The sequence below is a fragment of the Salmo trutta genome, chromosome 18 (assembly GCF_901001165.1).
Source record: "Salmo trutta chromosome 18, fSalTru1.1, whole genome shotgun sequence".
Taxonomy (NCBI): Eukaryota; Metazoa; Chordata; class Actinopteri; order Salmoniformes; family Salmonidae; genus Salmo; species Salmo trutta.
In genome coordinates this window covers 50,811,112-50,830,445 of record NC_042974.1, presented here as the reverse complement: position 1 = coordinate 50,830,445, position 19,334 = coordinate 50,811,112, and the positions used below count along the sequence as shown (strand labels likewise).

Sequence of the window (19,334 nt, the reverse complement as noted above, 5' to 3'; positions counted from 1 at the left end):
AAGAAATCTATGTATCCACATTATTTCAGCGTAACTGAATGCGCCACACACACAGTACATTACTTATTTGTCTGTATTAATAAATACAATTCCCGTTCTAGCGGGACCTCTAGCGGTCGAGTTCTGAACTACAGAGCCAGGTGGTTCTGTCCAGGACCTGACTTTGAGGATATTTTATGGGCACCTTGTTATCGCACCTCTACTATAGGCTGCACATTTAGCTATCAGGGGTAGATCAATATTCTAAGGCAAAAAAAAGCCAACCTAATACAAGTGGCCTTACAGGCAGAAGGCTTTGGAAATTGCAAAGATAAACTACCCTAACTAGGGTTCCTTACAGCAGTGTTCCCCAAACTCGGTCATGGGCCCCTAACTAGGGTTCCTTACAGCAGTGTTCCCCAAACTCGGTCATGGGCCCCTCTGGGTGCAAGTTTAGTTTTTTGCCCTAGCACTACACAGCTGATTCAAATAACCAACTCATCGTCATGCTTTGGTTATTTGAATTAGCTGTGATGTTCTAGGGCAAAAAACAAAACGTGTGCCCATGACCGAGTTTGGGAAACACTGTACCCTCACGCATTGAGTACCGGTACCCTGTATATAGCCTCTGTATTTTTTTGTGTTACATTTAATTTGTTTTACTTTAGTGTATTTAGTAAATAATTTCTTAACAAAAAACTGTTGAACTGCATTATAAGTAAGCATTTCACGGTAAGGTCCAGGCTGGATCACAACCTGCCGTGATTGGGAGTCCCATCATAAGGCGGCGCACAATTGGCCCAGCGTCGTCCGGGGTTTGTCCGGTGTAGGTCGTCATTGTAAATAAGAATATGTTCTTAACTGACTTGCCTAAATAAAGGTTAAATAAATAAAATAAAAGGTATACACCGGTTGTATTGATTTGGATTAGATTTTTGGAGTACATTATACCCTACAGAAGGGGCGGGCTATACAACTTACCATACGAGGTCCGGAGCATGTTGTTTTTCTGTTCTACATGATAATTAGTTGCACCCACCTGGTGTCCCAGATATAAATCAGTCCCTTAGACGGTAACAATGAAAAAAAACGCAGTGGGACTGGCGTCGATTCCAGAGTTGAGTTTGAGGGGCCTACAGTATACTGTGGAAGCTTGAGTTTAAATTGTGTATTGTGTAACACTTTGTTTATAAGTGCAGTAGGCTAGTCGTCAGTCAGGCTTGAATTGGGGTTTTTCTCGAGGGTAGTCTAAGCAAACAGCTTCAACTGTTTCACCTTGTCAGAGCAGCGGAGTGGATGGGAAGGGAGGACTCACCAGCCAATAACTACGGGAATCTTCCCGTAAAAGGTCACGCACTGATTATTTATTGGCAATCTGCCAACGCGCGCGCGCGCGTGTGTGTGTTTACTGGAAGAACCTCAGAGCTGAGGAGGTGGAGCCTTCGCTCTATTCGTTGACCGCGGTAACACAGCTACCTCCGTTTGCTGGAGAGAGCGAGAGAGAGAGGGGACGCCGACGTCTTTACCGATACATTCCTCCATCGGTTAGAAGAGGCCGTCTATTCAGAATTAATGACCAAGTTAATAAATGATTTAACACATAGACATTCGGGGACTTTGGATATTTTCTCCCTGGAGAGGAACGCTGGAGCCCGGGACAGGAACAATCTCCAAGGTAAATAAGCAGGCTCCATACCCGGGGCATAGAGTGAGTGCTGCTGTTGCTGTACATGGTGCGTAAAATAGCATACTGCATATGTGTGTAACAGTGCACATGTTAAGCAAGACGTTGCAATTGCGCAAAAACACGATTATCATAACGGCGATATGGGAAGCCATTTGTGCCTCCAAAACATCACAGGGAACCAGCTCTACTACAGGCAGCTTAATGTTTCAATGCAAAACAGGACTTTGCTTTTGGGATGTATTATACTCATTCTCCTTATTCCAGATAGACACACAGAGATAGACAGTGCTATGTTGTACACTCTTGGAATGAAATAAGCCTCAAATAACCTTTTGGTGTTCAACAGATTGCCACATACCTTTTTTTTCAGGTCAAAACTGTTTCTTGAGGAACCTCTCTGAAAAGGTTATTCAAGGAACCCCTGTCTAAAGCTTATAACAGTAACCTTTTTGTGATGCAAGGGGTTCAATTTTGAACCTATTCAATAATATATTGTAGTGGCAACAGCCTATCAGAAGATTGGAGGAATGACTTGTAGTTATTTTTGCCCCCCCTGTAAGAGTAAATGTTATTCATGTTCATCATGTTAACCCTTTGCTATATTGAAACATTAAAGGTTGTTCCAAGAACCCCTCAACTAACCGAAAGTGCAAATATGAACCCATTGACTGCAATGGTTCCTTGAGGAACTCCAGGTTTCCTCGAGTCAGCCTACGCTCTTAGAATTAGGGGGTAAGTCACATTTCTCTTTTGTGGCTGGAAGGGGCCCCAGCTCAACTCAGACAGACACCATGTTTAGCAGCTGCAGAGCGGGCAGTTATGGCATCTCTTGCCGCTTCAAGTAACAACTAGCACCGGTCCTTGGTGAATGGAGATCTATTCAATATGGAGCTGGGCCCATTCCGTCTTGCTCCAAATGCTCTGATCAGCAGCACAGTGAGACGGCCAGACCCATCCGCCCGGGGGTAGCCTATTTACCATGAAACCGGAGAACCATAGAGCTCTGCTGGCAAAAGCAGCAGGCTGCATGGGAATGAGGTTATTTATTCAGAATGAACCTGGACTCATTCATAATAACCTGGTTTTCTGACCCCTCCCCCCATGGTAAAAGAGAGTTTGAGCTGAGCTGTTGAACACTGTACACGTTTAGTGTGTGTGAACACAGTTATTTAGACCTTAATGTCAGAGATGATAATGACCTGACTGACAACAGGGATCGAGGTTCAAACCTCTAGCTGAATGTTTGTGGGTGTGTAGCTATGTGTGTTTTTGTGAATGTGTTTTATATACAGAAGATGTACTCCACCATGTGTTGGCCTCCATATAGAATCAGTGGAAAAAGACTCCTTCACACCTTTGAAGTGTTCACAAGAGAAAATGTATGATAACACTATTATAACACATTTCTGCCCCCTGCTCTCTCTCGCCTTTCTCTCTGCAGCTGTCTGCAGTGGGTGGTCTCTCTGAGGTCCTCTTTGGACTGCTCCTCAGTGTCATCGCTCTGGGAAACGTGTGTGCACCCCCCTCCTCCCCACCTCCCTCACGCCCTCTCCCCCCCTCCTCCCTCACGTCATCTCCCCCTTTCCTCCCCTCCTTCCTCACGCCCTCACCCTTTCCCCACATCGCAAACCCTCTTCATCTCTTCTTCTCTCTCTCCCTCCTGCCCCCTACTCTCCCTCGCCCCTCCCTGCTCTGGACCCCCCACCCCTCGGTCAACGAGCCGAGCGTGGGGGTCAGGGCGCCATGGTAACCCACAGCAGGCGCGACCCCCCCCACCATGAGCAGCATGACCCCCCCAGAGCCCAGAGGTCAAGGGTCTCGTGTGCACCCCCTGCGCTATAAACCCTTCAGCTCACATGCACACTACCAACAGGTCAGTTAAATACTGTCATGACTGTGTCAGTCAGCTCCACATGTACTCGAGGTAAACTAGCTAGCCTCTTACTGAATGCAAACCCATCATTATTCCTCCCCCAGTCTCTTGGTTTGTCCAATTGTTATCTTTACAACATAGTATAATATGGTTCCTCTTGTTGATAAATCAATCCACTTTTATTGGTCGCATACACATATTTAGCAGATGTTATTGCGTGTGTAGTGAAATGTGTGTGTTCCTAGCTCCAGCAGTGAAGTAATATCTAACAATACACACATCTAAAAAGTTTAAAATAGAATTAATAAATATAGAAACATTAGGATACATATACAGTGTCTTCGGAAAGTATTCAGACCCCTTGACTTATTCCACATTTTATGTTAGACTTATTCTAAAATGGATTAAGTAAAACAATTTCCTCAGCAATCTACACACAATACCCCATAATGACAAAGCAAAAACACGTTTTTAGAATCTTTAGAAAAACAAATTCCTTTACTATGAGACTCGAAATTGAGCTCAGGTGCATACTGATTCTATTGATCATCCTTGAGATGCTTCTACAACTTCATTGGAGTCCACCTGTGGTAAATTCAATTGATTGGACATGATTTGGAAAGGCGCACACCTGTACATATAAGGTCCCACAGTTGCATGTCAGAGCAAAAACCAAGCCATGAGTTCGAAGGAATTGTCCATAGAGCTCCGAGACAGGATTGTGTTGAGGCACAGATCTGGGGAAGGGTACCAAAACATTTCTGCTGCATTAAAGGTCCCTAAGGACAGTGACCTTCATCATTCTTAAATGGAAGAGTTTGGAACCACCAAGACACTTCCGAGAGCTTGCCGCCCAGCCAAACTGAGCAATTGGGGGAAAAGGGCCTTGGTCAGGGAGGTGACCACCAACCCAATGGTCACTCTGACAGAGCTCCAGAGTTCCTCTGTGGAGATGGGAGAACCTTCCAGAAGGACAACCATCTCTACAGCACTCCACCAATTAGACATTTATGGTAGAGTGGCCAGACGGAAGCTACTCATCAGTATTTTATGATTTATTTTATTTAACCAGGCCGGTCAGTTAAGAACAAATTCTTATTTACAATGACGGCCTACCAAAAGGCCTCCTGCGGGGACGGGGGGCCTGGGATTAAAAATAAATAATAAATATAAATATAGGACAAAACACACATCACAACAAGAGAGACAACACTACATAAAGAGAGACCTAAGACGACAACATAGCAAGGCAGCAACACATGACAACCCAGCATTGTAGCAACATAACAACAACATGGTACCAGCACAAAACATGGTACAAACATTATTGGGCACAGACAACAGCACAAAGGGCAAGAAGGTAGAGACAACAATACATCACACAAAGCAGCTACAACTGCCAGTAAGAGTTACCATGATTGAGTCTTTGAATGAAGAGATGGAGACAACGGTCCAGTTTGAGTGTTTGTTGCAGCTTATTCCAGTCGCTAGCTGCAGCGAACTGAAAAGCGGAGCGACCCAGGAATGTGTGTGCTTTGGGGACCTTTAACAGAATGTGACAGGCAGAATGGGTGTTGTATGTGGAGGATGAGGGTTGCAGTAGATATCTCAGATAAGGGTGAGTGAGGCCTAAGAGGGTTTTATAAATAAGCATCAACCAGTGGGTCTTGCGACGGGTAAACAGAGATGACCAGTTTACAGAGCAGTGTCGAGTGCAGTGATGTGTCCTATAAGGAGCAGTGGTGACAAATCTGATGGCCGAATGGTAGTCATACGTTGTGGGATTGATAATAATCTGAGAAAGATTTAGGGAGTCGCATTGCTTTAGGACTTGGTCAGGTGGTTTAAGCATGTCCCAGTTTAGTTCACCTAGCAGGACAAATTCAAACTTAGAGTAAGGGGCCAGGAGAGAGCTTAGGGCAGGTAGGGTACAGGCCAGTGCTGATGGAGGACGATAGCACCCAGAAACAGTCAACAAAGAGCTATTTGAAAGTTTAATGCTTAATACCAGCAAATGAAATTGTTTGGGGACAGACTTGGTGGAGACAACCGAGCACTGAAGGTGATCCTTGGTAAAGATTGCCACTATTCCACCTTTGGAAGATCTGTCCTGCCGAAAAAGGTTATAACCAGAAAGGTTAACATCAGTATTCAAAACACTCTTCCTTAACCACGTCTCAGTAATGACCAACACATCAGAATTGGAGCTCTGAACCCACACTTTCAATTGATACATTTTAGGTAATAAGCTTTGAGTGTTAACGTGCAGAAAACCCAGGCTTTTACGAGAGCAGAAATCAGTGAAGCAGATATCAGAGTACAAATCAGAATTGGGGCTAGCAAATGTAGATGGGCCAGGATGTACATGCACATTTCCAGATGTCATCAACAGTAATACAATCAAGGCACAGTATAGTAAAAGGCACATGACAGCATGCTTGGAGTTTGCCAAAAGGCTTCTAAGAAACAAGATTCTCTGGTTTGATGAAACCACGATTGAACTCTTTGGCCTGAATGCCAAGTGTAATGTCTGGACGAAACCTGGCACCATCCCTACGGTGAAGCATGGTGGTGGCAGCATCATGCTGTGGGGACGTTTTTCAGCGGCAGGAACTGGGAGACTGGTCAGGATGGAGGGAAAGATGAGCGGAGCAAAGTACAGAGAGATCCTTGATGAAAACCTGATCCAGAGCACTGGGGGCTAAGGTTCACCTTCCAATAGGACAACGACCCTAAGCACAAAGCCAAGACAACGCAGGAGTGGCTTCGGACAAGTCTCAATGTCCTTGAGTGGCCTAGCCAGAGCCTGGACTTGAACCCGATCAAACATCTCTGGAGAGACCTGAAAATAGCTGTTCAGGTCTCTCCAGAGATGGATCTGCAGAGAAGAATGGGAGAAACTCCCCACATACAGGTGTGCCAAGCTTGTAGGGTCATACCCAAGAAGACTCAAAGCTGTAATTGGTGCCAAATGTGCTTCAACAAAGTACTGAATAAAGGGTAAAGGGTCTGAATACTTATGTAAATGTTATTTCAGTTTTTTTAAATTTGCAAAAATGTCTAAACCTGGTCTTGCTGTAACGTAACAAAATGTGGAAAAAGTCAAGCGGTCTGAATACTTTCCGAATGTACTGTGTTTGTGTGATGGATGTATAGACATTATGGAGAGAGTATGGTTAGAATATGTAGTATATCTGAAGAATAGTATATGTACAGCAATAGTTAAATAGGATAGGCCTTGACTGGAATACATTATAGACATATGAATTGGGTAAAAAATGGTATGTAAACATTATTAAAGTGACCAGTGTTCTATGTCTATAAGGCAGCACTTTCTAAGGTGCAGGTTTGAGTAACCGGAAGGTAGCTGGCTAGTGACAGTGACTAAAGTTCAGGGCAGGGTACTCTGCAGAGGCCGGCTAGTGGTGACTATTTTTACAGTCTGATGGCCTTGAGAGAGAAGCTGTTTTTCAGTTTCTCTGTACCAGCTTTGATGCACCTTACTGACCTCACCTTCTGGATGGTAGCGGGGTGAACAGGCTGAGGCTCAGGTGGCTGAGGTCCTTGACGATCTTCGTGGCCTTCCTGTGACGCCGGGTGCTGTAGATGTCCTAGAGGGCAGGCAGTGTGCCCCTGGTGATGCCAACGTTGGGCAGACCTCACCAACCTCTGGACTGTGCAGTTGCCATCCCAGGCGGTGATACAGCTCGACAGGATGCTCTCAATGGTCCATCTGTTAAAGTTTGTGAGGGTCTTAGGGGCCAAGCTGAATTTCTTCAGCCTCCTGAGGTTGAAGAGGCGCTATTGCATTTTCTTCACCACACTGTCTGTGTGGGTGGACCATTTCAGTTTGTCAGTGATGTGTACTCTGAGGAAACTTGAAGCTTTTCACCTTCTCCACAGTGGACCTGTCGATGTGGATGGTAGCGTGCTCCCTCTGGTGTCTCCTGAAGTCCACGATCAGCTCCTTCGTCTTTTTAACGTTGAGGAAGAGGTTATTTTCTGGCACCACTCAGCCAAATGCCTAACCACCTCTCTGCCGGCTGTCTCGACATTGTTGGTAATCAGGACCACCACTGTTATCTTCAAACTTGATGATTGAGTTGGAGACGTCCGTGGCCACTCTGTCATGGGTGAACCTGGAGTGCAGGGGGGGGTTGCGCACACACCCTTGTGGAGCCCCCGTGTTGAGGATCAGCGTAGTGGTGTTGTTGCCTACCTTCATCTCCTGGGCGCAGCCCGCCATGAAGCCCAGGACAGTCATTTAGTTTCTTGGGTACAGGAACAATGGTGGACATCTTGAAGCAAGTGGGGATAGCAGATAGGGAGAAATTAAATATGTCAAACGACAGTGTATGTATCGTAGTTATTGTCATCAACTATTTTTAAGCAATAAGGCACGAGTGGGTGTGGTATATGGCCAATATACCGTGGCTAAGGGCTGTTCTTATGCACGAGGCAATGTGGAGTGCCTGGATACAGCCCTTAGCCATGGTATATTGGCCATATACCACAAACCCCCGAGGTGCCTTATTGCTATTATAAATTGGTTACCAATGTAATTAGAGCAGTAAAAATAAAGGTTTTGTCATACCTGTGGTATACAGTCTGATAAACAATGGCTTTCAGCCAATCAGCATTCAGAGCTCAAACCACCCAGTTTATAATATACAGTAAGTAACCTATTCTTCTCCTTGCTCCAGGTGCTGTGTGCGGTGCGTAAGCTACAAGAGAGTGGGTTCTACTGGGGTGCGGTGGGGGGTCGTGAGGCTAGCTCTCTGCTCCGCTCCCAGCCCCCCGGGACCTTCCTGGTTCGAGACTCATCCGACCACCACTACTTCTTCACACTGTCGGTCCAGACGGCCCGCGGGACCAAGAACCTCCGTATCCACAGCCAGGGGGGAAGCTTTTACCTGCAACCCGACTCGTGCTGCACACACATGCCCCCGCGCTTCGACTGTGTGCTCAAACTGATTGGACACTACATGGGGAAGGAGGGACGAGGTGGAGAAGCAGCAGGAGGTGGAGAGGGGGAGGCTGGGGTAAGGGCGGGGGGAGGCATGGCTGCGGCGGCAGGGGAGACTGTGGGGTCGGGGACTGGGAGTGTGTATCTGATCCACTCAGGGGGAGAGAAGGTTCCGTTGGAGCTGCGTCGACCCCTCCCCTCCTCCCTGTCCTCCCTCCAACACCTGTGTAGGAGGACCCTGAACGGACACCTCGGGGGCTCGGTCAGCCCGGACACACACCAGCTCCCTCACACACTCAGGAACTTCTTGGAGGCGTACGATGCCCCCATCTAACACACACATACACACACTCACACAGTTCAGGTTTGGGGTTTCCCCCTCTAACAGTTGAGGATAGGATTTGGAAAGGGTAAGCTGTTCCAGATCGATGCCACTGCTTTCTTACCAAGGGGAGCCTAATATAGGTAACAATTGATACTCCCCCGCTCCTGGACAGACCGTTAATGGGAGTCAAGACGAGACTGGGGGGGTTAAAAGTCATTGCCCTCTCAGCCAGTCACCCAATCTCCCAGCGGGTGCTGTGATTGGGTAGTCAAAAAGATTGATGGGTCGATAATGCAGACCGTGGACCCGCCACACATGCATGCAAACACACATTCACAGTGCTGTGTGTGGCTTTAGGAGTGTAGCCAGAAGGTTGTTTTGGGGTTTGTTGTGCTGCTGTGGCTGAGGTATAGCTCCTTCTATTGATCAACCGAGGCTTTCATCTCCTCCCTTTATCTGCTGTTTGACATGTAGAATGGGCTCAATGGACTGCGAGAGGGAGGGAAAGGAAGCGAGAGACAGGGAGAGAGGCATAAAAGTGTGTCAAACGAATGGGCCAAAAGCAGAGTGAAAGTGTTTGTGTGTGGTGTCGTACACATTTCCACTGCTGTATGCCAACTAGCATTGCCTCATAGGAGGGTGTGGGGGATCATGGCTGAAGACAGCCACTAGCCTCACACACACACACACACACACCACGTACGTACATACAGCTTACAGTGCTGTGAAAAAGTATTTGCCCCCTTTCTAATTTTCTCTACTTTTGCATATTTTTGATACTGAATGTTATCAGATCTTCAACCAAAACCTAATATTAAATACAGGGAACCTGAGTGAACAAATAACACAATTATATACTTATTTCATAAATAAAGTTAGGCAACACCCAATGCCCCTGTGTGTGAAAGTAATTGCCCCCTTACACTCAATAACTGGTTGTGCCATCTTTAGCTGCAATGACTGCAACCAAATGCTTCCTGTAGTTGTTGATCCGTCGCTGTGGAGGAATTTTGGCCCACTCATGCATGCAGAACTGCTTTAAGTCAGCAAAATTTGTGGGTTTTCAAGCATGAACTGTTCGTTTCAAGTCCTGCCACAACATCTCAATTGGGATTAGGTCTGTACTTTGACAAGGCTCCAAATTTGTTTCTTTTTAGCCATTTTCATGTAGACTTTGTTTGTTTTGGATCATTGTCTAGCTGCGTGACCCAGCTGCTCTTCAGCTCACAGACGGATGGCCTGACATTCTCCTGTAGAATTCTCTGATACAGAGTAGAATTCATGGTTCTGTCTATTAAGGCAAGTGGTCCAGGTCCTGAGGCAGCTGGGTCATGCAGCAAGACAATGATCCAAAACACACAATCATGTCTACATGAAAATTGTTAAAAAGCAACACATTTTAAGTTTTGGAATGGCCTAGTCAAAGTCCATACCTAATCCAAATTGAGATGTTGTTGCAGGACTTGAAACAAGCAGTTTATGCATGAAAACCCACAAATGTCGCTGAGATAAATCAGTTCTCCATGCAAGAGTGGGCCTAAATTCCTCCACAGCGATGTTGGAAAAAATATGCAAAAATAGAGAATCAAAAAGGAGGCAAATTCTTTTTCACGGCACTGTAACTGCAGCTTTGGTAGCTCTTCTGTTAGAATGTGATGGAGATACCTCTGTGTCTTTGTCTTTCTTCCCATCTCTCCATCCATCTACTCACAAGAGAAAATGTATGATAACACTAACACCGCTCACTCGCTTATTTATATAAATAGATAGATTTCTCTCACTCAACCCCAAAGCTAACAGTGGATCTTATTTTAGTTCCTGGCAGGCAGAAACATCATGTGTCCCAAATGCCACCTTATACCATTTAAAGTGCACTAGCCCTGGTCAAAAGTAGTGCACTGTATATAAAATTGGGTGCCATTTGGGACACAGTCAGAAACAAAAACTGAAGCCGAACATAGTCAGTAGTCCGGGGGGGGGGGGGATTGAAGTGTGAGGGAAGAGTGCTGAAGACGAGTATGGTTGAGGCTGGATGAGGGGGGGACAGGCAAGGATGATTGCGGGAGAAGCGGTAATAGTGAGGGATTAGGAGGATGAGTAGGCAAGATTGTTTTCACACTGGGCCACAGAGACAACAAATCCTTCATTTGAAGATGATGATGATGATGATGTCGTGTTTAGCTAAATCCATGTCTTCCTGGTAAGAGCCTAGTTAGTAGAAGAGCAACGTTTGTAATTTTTAACATCTATTATCGTCATATCAACCTAATGTGTTGCACCAGCTCGGCTACGTGTGTGTGTCAGAAGTACTTGTCTTTTATAAAGACTGCTCATAACCTCGCCACTAGACTGGCAGACAGTGCAAGCCCAACTATCTGGAACAACAAAAAACTAAAAGCATTTCAGAAGAGAAATTAAAGATTGAACTTTGCACATATTTATATTTCTAAGATATTTCAACAATGTATATTAAAGAGCACTATTTTTACAAAATTGAACTCATTCTCCTTGTGCCTTCATTTGTCTGTTGGATACACACATTTCTGTCTCTCTGCTTTTTGAGTATCACACTTACACGATGTAATCAGAAAACAAGTGCTATGGTTTAAACACAAATACAATGAGGTTTCCTGTACTGAGAATGCACACAGATGAATAAACACAATCACACTTACACAGAACATCTCGCAACTTTCTCACACCATAAAGGAAAAAACACACCTACACAGTTTCATTTCTACACTGTGGTTTGTACCTCAAGTTTTTTAACGCGAAGGTACAGCTGCTTTAGAGCTGTCATGCAACTTGCCAAAATCACACAACCACACGCATGCATGCACACACACAAAGAAACCCTCACACACACCTTTACCGATACTGCCTCCCCTTCTCCATGAACCTTAGATTACATAATTTACCATTTGTTTATGTTTTTCTACTTCACAAACATAACACAAAACATAAAGCTTTAGGCTGTATGTTAGACGCGCATCACTCTAACAAACACAGATTCCAAAACCAAATTACTTTATTCCACAGGTTTCCAGTGTGTACAGGTATCCACAGATCTTCAAGTAAGTAACAATACCAAAGGTAAGTATCTTCAGGTACGTACAATTATTTCCACAGGGATAACAATTAGGATGTGGTAAGAAAACCGTATGACAACAGCTGAAAAGTGTCAGTTACAACTAGAGTTCTAAAATGTAAACAAACCCACAAGCCCAAATAGAGTGGACATGAGCCACTGCATGGTCTCTTAAGACAGTATCCCATAACAAAAAATAATGAGACGACTTAAACAATTTAACATGAAGTAAACCAAGAAATGTATTTTATACTAATGTTGACAATCCTAAATTGGCTCCCACATTACCGGCCCCTAATTGTTATCTTAAACATGAAACAATTACTCAAAACTACATACAGAGCCATGCTTATGATGTTCTTCAGTACAGCTGTACTATCCATCCACAAAACGGAATCTTCAAGCTGCAGCTCTCTTTACAGAATCTTGTCCATGCGTCCTGCCATGGTGGCTGCTGTGAGCTCCATAAGGGGAATTATGGTATGTTTGAGCAGAGCAACTCTAGCCTTCACAATGATGAAGGCACAATGTACTTCATCGTGGCTGTTCTGTAGCAGCAGGTACCGTAGCCTTCTTCACTCGCATCTGAGAAGTGATATAGCTGAGCGAATGGTGACTCTCCAAAGCCTGAGGGTTTAAAGCACTGACCAACTCAAGTCTTTCTACTGATGGAGCGCCTTCATCCGGTCGACCATTCCTGAGCAAGCTGATCTGGCACGAAGTCATCCCAGCCTAGGTTCAGTCTGCACAGCTCTTGCAGGACCTTCTTCACTGGCAGAACCACTGGAGCCATGAACCCCAATGGATTGTAGATCAAGCTCATGATGGATCCCTCTTCTGGTGAGGGTCCTGGATGACAACTCTGAACTTGAAGGTGTCAGACTGGACATTCAGTCACTGTAGTAGCTGATGTGTATAGTGTTGAATCATCCACATACATAGACACACTGGCTTTACTCAAAGATTGAAAAAAGTAAGGGGCCTAGACAGTTGCCCTGGGGAATTCCTGATTTTACTTGGATTATGTTGGAAGGCTTCCATTAAAGAACACCATCTGTGTTCTGTTAGACAGGTAACTCTTTACACACAATATAGTAGGGGTGTAAAACCATAACACATACTGTACGTTTTTCCAGCAGCAGATTATGATTGATAATGTCAAAAGCTGCACTGAAGTCTAACAAAACAGACCCCACAATCTTTTTATCATGAATTTCTCCCAGCCAATCATCAGTCATTTGTGTAAGTGCTGTGCTTGTTGAATGTCCTTCCCTATAAGTGTGCTGAACAGCTGTTGTCAATTTGTTTATTGTAAAAAAAAGTCATTTTCCATCCAAGTTGTCAGACCCCAGTGGCTTGTCATTGTTGATAGACAAGGGTTTTTTTCACCTCTTCCATACTCACTTTTCAAAATTACAATGCTTGTCTTTCATAATTTGGTCAGATGTCCTTGGATGTGTAGCGTCAGCTATGTGAAATTTAAAAAATAAAAATAAAAGGAAGCCACCTCAAGCCTATAATCCTCAGCAAGCAAACAATTTCCATATTGGAACTCCAGTTTGTCCCGAAACAAAGTGTAGTACATACAACTCCTACAGCTCCTATTTCTCCAGGCAAAGAGGGCTCCATTGCAAAACTCATCTGGGAATAACTTTTTATAGCTTGATGGCTAACTGAAGTTCACAAGCAAAGGGAAAAAGTGAGAGGTGGAGAGCGCGTAGATGCGAGAAGGAATTCTACAACAATCAAAGGGATCATGCTGTTTGTATGTGGCTGCTATTAAAGTGAACTGTGTTTGCGTGTGATCAGGGGTGTATTCATTCCGCCAATTCTGTTGAAAAAACATTTCTAAAACAGAAGACAACGGAACAAAACAGGGATAAACATACTTGAATTTTTCCAATGGAAACTTGTTTGCAACTGTTGGACTAATGATTACACCCTTGATCAGCTAGATGCAGGCAAGAGTGTGCAAAGCGGTGTTGAATGTGTCACTGTCTGTCACCTTGATTACTCAAAATTCTCTCACTCTGTGCACCTACGTTGTAAACTTTCGTTCATAGGCTAGGACTGGGATGTAGAAACCTCATGATGGTTAAAGGGAAAATGTGAGAATTATGTAGTAGCCTAAACTTACTGAGCAGGGTGAATGGAATATGAATGACAGTCATTCAATATGTTGTAATAGAATAAGGCCATGCTCATAATTTTCTTTTATCATCCTTTAGATTTCCCATTTTTTCCTAATGGTTCTGAACCATCAATCAACTTCTTGATATAACCTGGCAATCAGCTTCTTTCAGATACTCCTCCATTCAGTTGTGCAGCCCAGTAATACATCTTAATATGACGTAGTCCAAGACCTCCAGCTTCATAGGGTAAGTGTAAAACAATCAATTTGACTCAAGGTTTTTCCATTACAAATAAAGTTGGAGAGCAGGCCATTTATTTTATTTAAAAAGTTGGATGGAATTTCAACTGGCAGGGCCCAGAATAAATACATCAACCTTGGTAAGATATTAATTTTGATTATGTTGAGCCTACCTAACTAGAAATAGGGAGAGATCTCCATCTCTGAACATCGGATTCAATATTATCTATTAAAAGGAAAGTCATTGATTTCATATGCCTCCTCCAGATTGCATGGTATCAGAACACTCAGGTATTTCATGTCTATTTCCACTTAATTTACTTTAAGCTTGAGAAGTCATAATTAAAAATTGGCATTATAAAAAAAATCCCAATTCACTTTGAATCCTGATACGTAAAATAAGTATCACATGTTCATCTCCACCAATCCCTATGCCTGGATTGAGCCATAAATTCCAATTATTGATGCTAGGGGTTCTGTGGCTAAAGAAAATAAATAGCTAGACAGAGGGCATGATTCAGAGATCTGTCCATTTGTTCATATAGATTTGTTTTTATTTAACCAGGCAAGTCAGTTAAGAACAAATTCTTACTTACAATGGGGGATTTGTACAATAGCTCAATCCAGGAAATAAATATCAGACCAAAACATGTTTTTTTAAACAGCCACCAAATGTGCCCAATCCCCTCTATCAAATGCTTTGTCAGCACTTTTGGAGCATTCTTGGTATATATTGAAAAATTCTGATTGAAGACATCCTGTCCATATAAAACCTGTTTGAGTGAATCAACTTTTGTATTACTGTTTCTATGTGAAAAGCTAATGCCTTAGCAATGATTTTAGATTCCACATTCAAGAGTGATACTGGGCGGAAGGATCCGCATGACAATGTATCCTTATCTTTCTTTTTAAGTAAGGTGACTGTAGCCAAACATAGTGACTGGGGAAGTTAATTTCTTAGAGCTGCTGTGAGCATACTGTATGAAACATAGGCTTTAGAAATTTGGGATGGAAGTGTCTATAAAATTCCACTGAGAATCCCTCATTACCAAGAGATTACCCATTTTGTAAATGATTGATGGGCTAATGTTTCTATCCATAATCATTATCTCTGGTTCATGAAATCTTGGTAAGATTAGAATGCCGTCGGAGGGGATAGCTGCCGTTTTATGGGCTCCAAACCAACTGTGCTATTTTGTTAATTTTTTCACATTGTTTGTAACTCATTTTGTATATAATGTTGCTGCTACCATCTCTTATGACCGAAAAGAGCTTCTGGACATCAGAACAGCAATTACTCACGTCGAACTGAACGAAGGTTTTTTCTTTAATGAGTCCGACGCGAAGGAAATACTGTTTTGTTGAGACAAGACCAACATGTCACACGTGCAACCAGAGGGGAAAAAAACTCTAGACCACCATTACTTCACACACAGAGATGTATACAAAGCTCTCCCTCACCCTCCATTTGGCAAATCTGACCATAATTCTATATTCCTGATTCCAAGCAAAAACTAAAGCACGAAGTACCAGTGACTCGCTCAATACAGAAGTGGTCAAATGACACGGATGCTATGCTACAGGACTGTTTTCCTAGCACAGACTGGAATATGTTCCGGGAATCATCCAATGGCATTGAGGAGTACACCACCACAGTCACCAGCTTCATCAATAAGTGCATCGACGGCATCATCCCCACAGTGACCGTAAGTACATATCCCAACCAGAAACCATGGAACACAGGCAACATCTGCACCGAGCTAAAGGCTAGAGCTGCCACTTTCAAGGAGTGGGACACTAATCTGGACATTTAGAAGAACTCCCGCTATGTCCTCAGACAAACCATCAAACAGGTAATGCTTCAATGCAAGACTAAGACTGAATCCTACTTCACCGGCTATGACGCTCTTCGGATGTGGCAGGGCTTGCAAGCTATTACGGACTACAAAGGGAAACCCAGCGTCGAGCTGCCCAGTGACGTGAGCCTACCAGACGAGCTAAATGGAGTGGGTAACAGTCAGGTTGTGTCACACTATTAACCTTCCGGTAGTCAGTGCAAAATCTAAGAACCATCTGGCTTGCTCATCAAGAGACACAGGGAGGCCCAACTGGAGAATGATGGTACAGCGATATCATTAACTAGCATGTACTTAATCTCTGAATCCAAGTGACGTAGCTTCTCCAATGAGACAATAAAAACGTTTACCATCAGGGCCCGGCATCCGCTCTTCATCACGCTCTGCCACTGTATGTGAAGGGGGAGTGGCTGACCTCCGATCAACAGATTCCACCAAAAGAACAGGACTAACCACGTCAGTTTTAGCACATAGTTCTGATTTAGCCAATTCAGAAAACAAATGAGCATAATAGGGCTTTAACAAATTGACATGGCAGAGCCGATTCGCCTTTCTGCGCTCAGGGGTAGCAGTCAGATAGTTCAGATCGGACAATTGGCAAACCACAGTGTACAGTGGTTCTTCCTTTAAAAGTTGTGGTGTACTGCAGCACAGCTTGCGGGGTGGCTCAGAATTCTATGGCATGTTATTTAAGTGTCAGCCATTGTTGCCAGAATGACGCAATTTACCACAATATATCACAAACGGTCGTGGCATAAGCTCAAAACTTTTAGAGGAAGAACCACTGTACGGGCTGCTGAATTTGGCCTGAAAAAGGAGAACCGGCAACGGGCAGCAGGGCCAGAATCTGGTCCCCTGGACTAAATTGTCACGGCTCAGCTTGCCGGTCAAACAACCTTTCCATCCTCACCTGAGAGGATGCTAGTTTTTCTTTAGCCATTTCACAAGCTACATACAACCTGTGTCAGAAACCACTAACATATGACAACAAATTTGGGAAAGGCTCAACCACCTTCCAATCCTCCTTTAATACAGCAAGGGGACCACGCACAGTATGACCAAAAACAAGGTCACTAGGACTGAACTCAGTGCTTTCTTGTGATACTTTAATTAACAGCGAGTAGCAACCAGGGTAACTCCTCTTCCCAGTCACGTTCTAATTCAGTGCAGTATGCATATAACAGTGACTTCAAAGTCTGATGAAAACGGTCAAGGGCCCCTTGACACTACGCATGATAAGCACTGGCCTGATTATGTTATATACGCAATTATCGCAAGACTTCGCACTTAAATATGTGCGAAGGGAAGTTGGAACCCTGATCAATCTGAATCGCCTTAATGTACGTATTCCAAAAATTGAGATGAACTGTGACAAAGCCTTCACAACAGACTTAATGGTAATGTTGCGAAGTGGATAGGCTGCAGGATATCTCATAGCCTGACAACACAGTTAACATGTAGGTGTCACGGCTGTCGTAGGAGAGAGAGGACCAAGGCGCAGCGGGTTGCATGTTCATCATAATATTTAATAATAATTAGTGAACACGAAAAACACAAGAAAACAAAGAACGACAGTTTCACAGGCTACAATAATAACAGCAGTGCGAAATACAAATACCCACAATTAACAACCCCAAACACATACCTATACATAGGACTCTCAATCAGAGGAAAATAGAAACACCTGCCTCCAATTGAGAGTCCACACCCAAACCTAAACATAGAAAAACTAAACTAGACAGAATGTAGAAAATACAACCTAGAACATACCCAACACCCAGAACTAACAAATCACACACCCTAAACACAACCAACCACCCCGAACCAACCAAAACAAATACCCTCTGCCACGTCCTGACCAAACTACAATACAAATAATACATAAACTGATCAGGACGTGACAGTAGGTGCGACCAGCTTTAGAACGCAGTAAGGGTCCAACACAATCAATAATCAAATGCTCAAATGGCTGGCCTGTAACAGGAATAGGTTGTAGCGGGACTGGAATTAACACCTGATTAGGCTTCCCAGTCAGCTGACAAACATGGCATGTTTTGATGTAAGCGGAAATGTCTTTAAACGAGGCCAAAAAAATTACGCAAAATTCAATCATAGGTTTTTACTAACCCTTAAGTGAGCAGAAAGGTCATGAGATGTTTTCAAATCTAGATCTCGAAGCTTAGAAGGAACCACGATCTGAACAATAGTGTCACCCACAACTTTTGCTGTGAGGCGTCCATTTCCTCACCAACAACTGATCTTGAATGTAGTAACCCTGGGTAGCACCCCTTACCTCCTCAACCAGAAGTACTTGATCAAATAAACCTTTTAAGGTAGGATCAGCAGACTGCTCCATCACAAGATCAATATAGGACATAGGCAAAGGTAAATCACTTAATGGATTATCAAACTGTTCAGGCTATGTGTTGTGTAAGTTCCGTTTTGACTTTAGTGTCAGCACGGCTCATTGCACGAGTCACAGCACATGCAGAGAATACCTCCGGGAATCTCTGTACGTTTTCATCGATAATCCCTACATGGGATGGGGTATGAGAAACCACCAGAGGAGATGCATCACGCCAGACACAACTACTGGCTAAGTTGTTAACCAAAATCACATGAACACTGTCATTGGGCAGAAAGGGACGCACCCCAAGGGAAGCTCACGTTGCACTAGGTCAGATATAAGTTTGACTTTGTGCAAGGGTACAGACAATGTATTCAAACCTATCCCTTGAATCAGGACACTGGTTCCTGTATCTGTCTCCAGAGAAAAGGGCAGAACAGACTCCAAAATAAATGATTCAGAGGCACCAGTGTCTCGCAGAATCTTTACTGGCACTTGCACATCATTTCCCAATAGTGAAACATAATCCTCTGACAAATGGCGAATAATAAGTATTAAAAGGTGTGGACAATTCTTGAGCTTGCACAACAGGATTAACATGAGGAACAGGCCCAGCTAACGCAACAGGTTAAATTTGTGCTGGCCAATCTGCTTACCTTTTTACCAAAGACAGGACATTCATTCTTCCAGTGGCCTTTACCTTGACAATAGTAACAGATTTTATTTACATCATTCTGTCCACATGAACCATGTTCGGATCTAGGTGGAAATGCGTCGTTACCAGAAACAAAGGAATTTGCTGAGCAAAATCCACTTGAACTTTTCCTCTGCCCCCAATCTCG

General features: G+C 43.8%; 1 protein-coding gene across 4 annotated transcripts; it reads left to right on the top strand.

Moving 5' to 3' along the window:
• The first annotated feature begins 1,025 nt into the window (after positions 1-1,025).
• LOC115153472 (suppressor of cytokine signaling 3-like) lies at positions 1,026-9,720 on the top strand. 4 transcript variants are annotated; one of them, XM_029698942.1, is made up of 4 exons: positions 1,026-1,654; positions 2,283-2,398; positions 3,108-3,539; positions 8,243-9,720. In XM_029698942.1, the coding sequence occupies exons 3-4, from the start codon at positions 3,444-3,446 to the stop codon at positions 8,837-8,839; spliced, it is 693 nt and encodes a 230-aa protein (XP_029554802.1). In that variant the 5' UTR covers positions 1,026-1,654; positions 2,283-2,398; positions 3,108-3,443; the 3' UTR covers positions 8,840-9,720. The 4 variants fall into 4 exon arrangements, with proteins under 4 accessions (XP_029554802.1, XP_029554804.1, XP_029554801.1 ...); XM_029698944.1 differs by lacking the exon at positions 2,283-2,398; XM_029698941.1 differs by having other exon boundaries at positions 2,283-3,539.
• Positions 9,721-19,334: the final 9,614 nt, after the last annotated feature.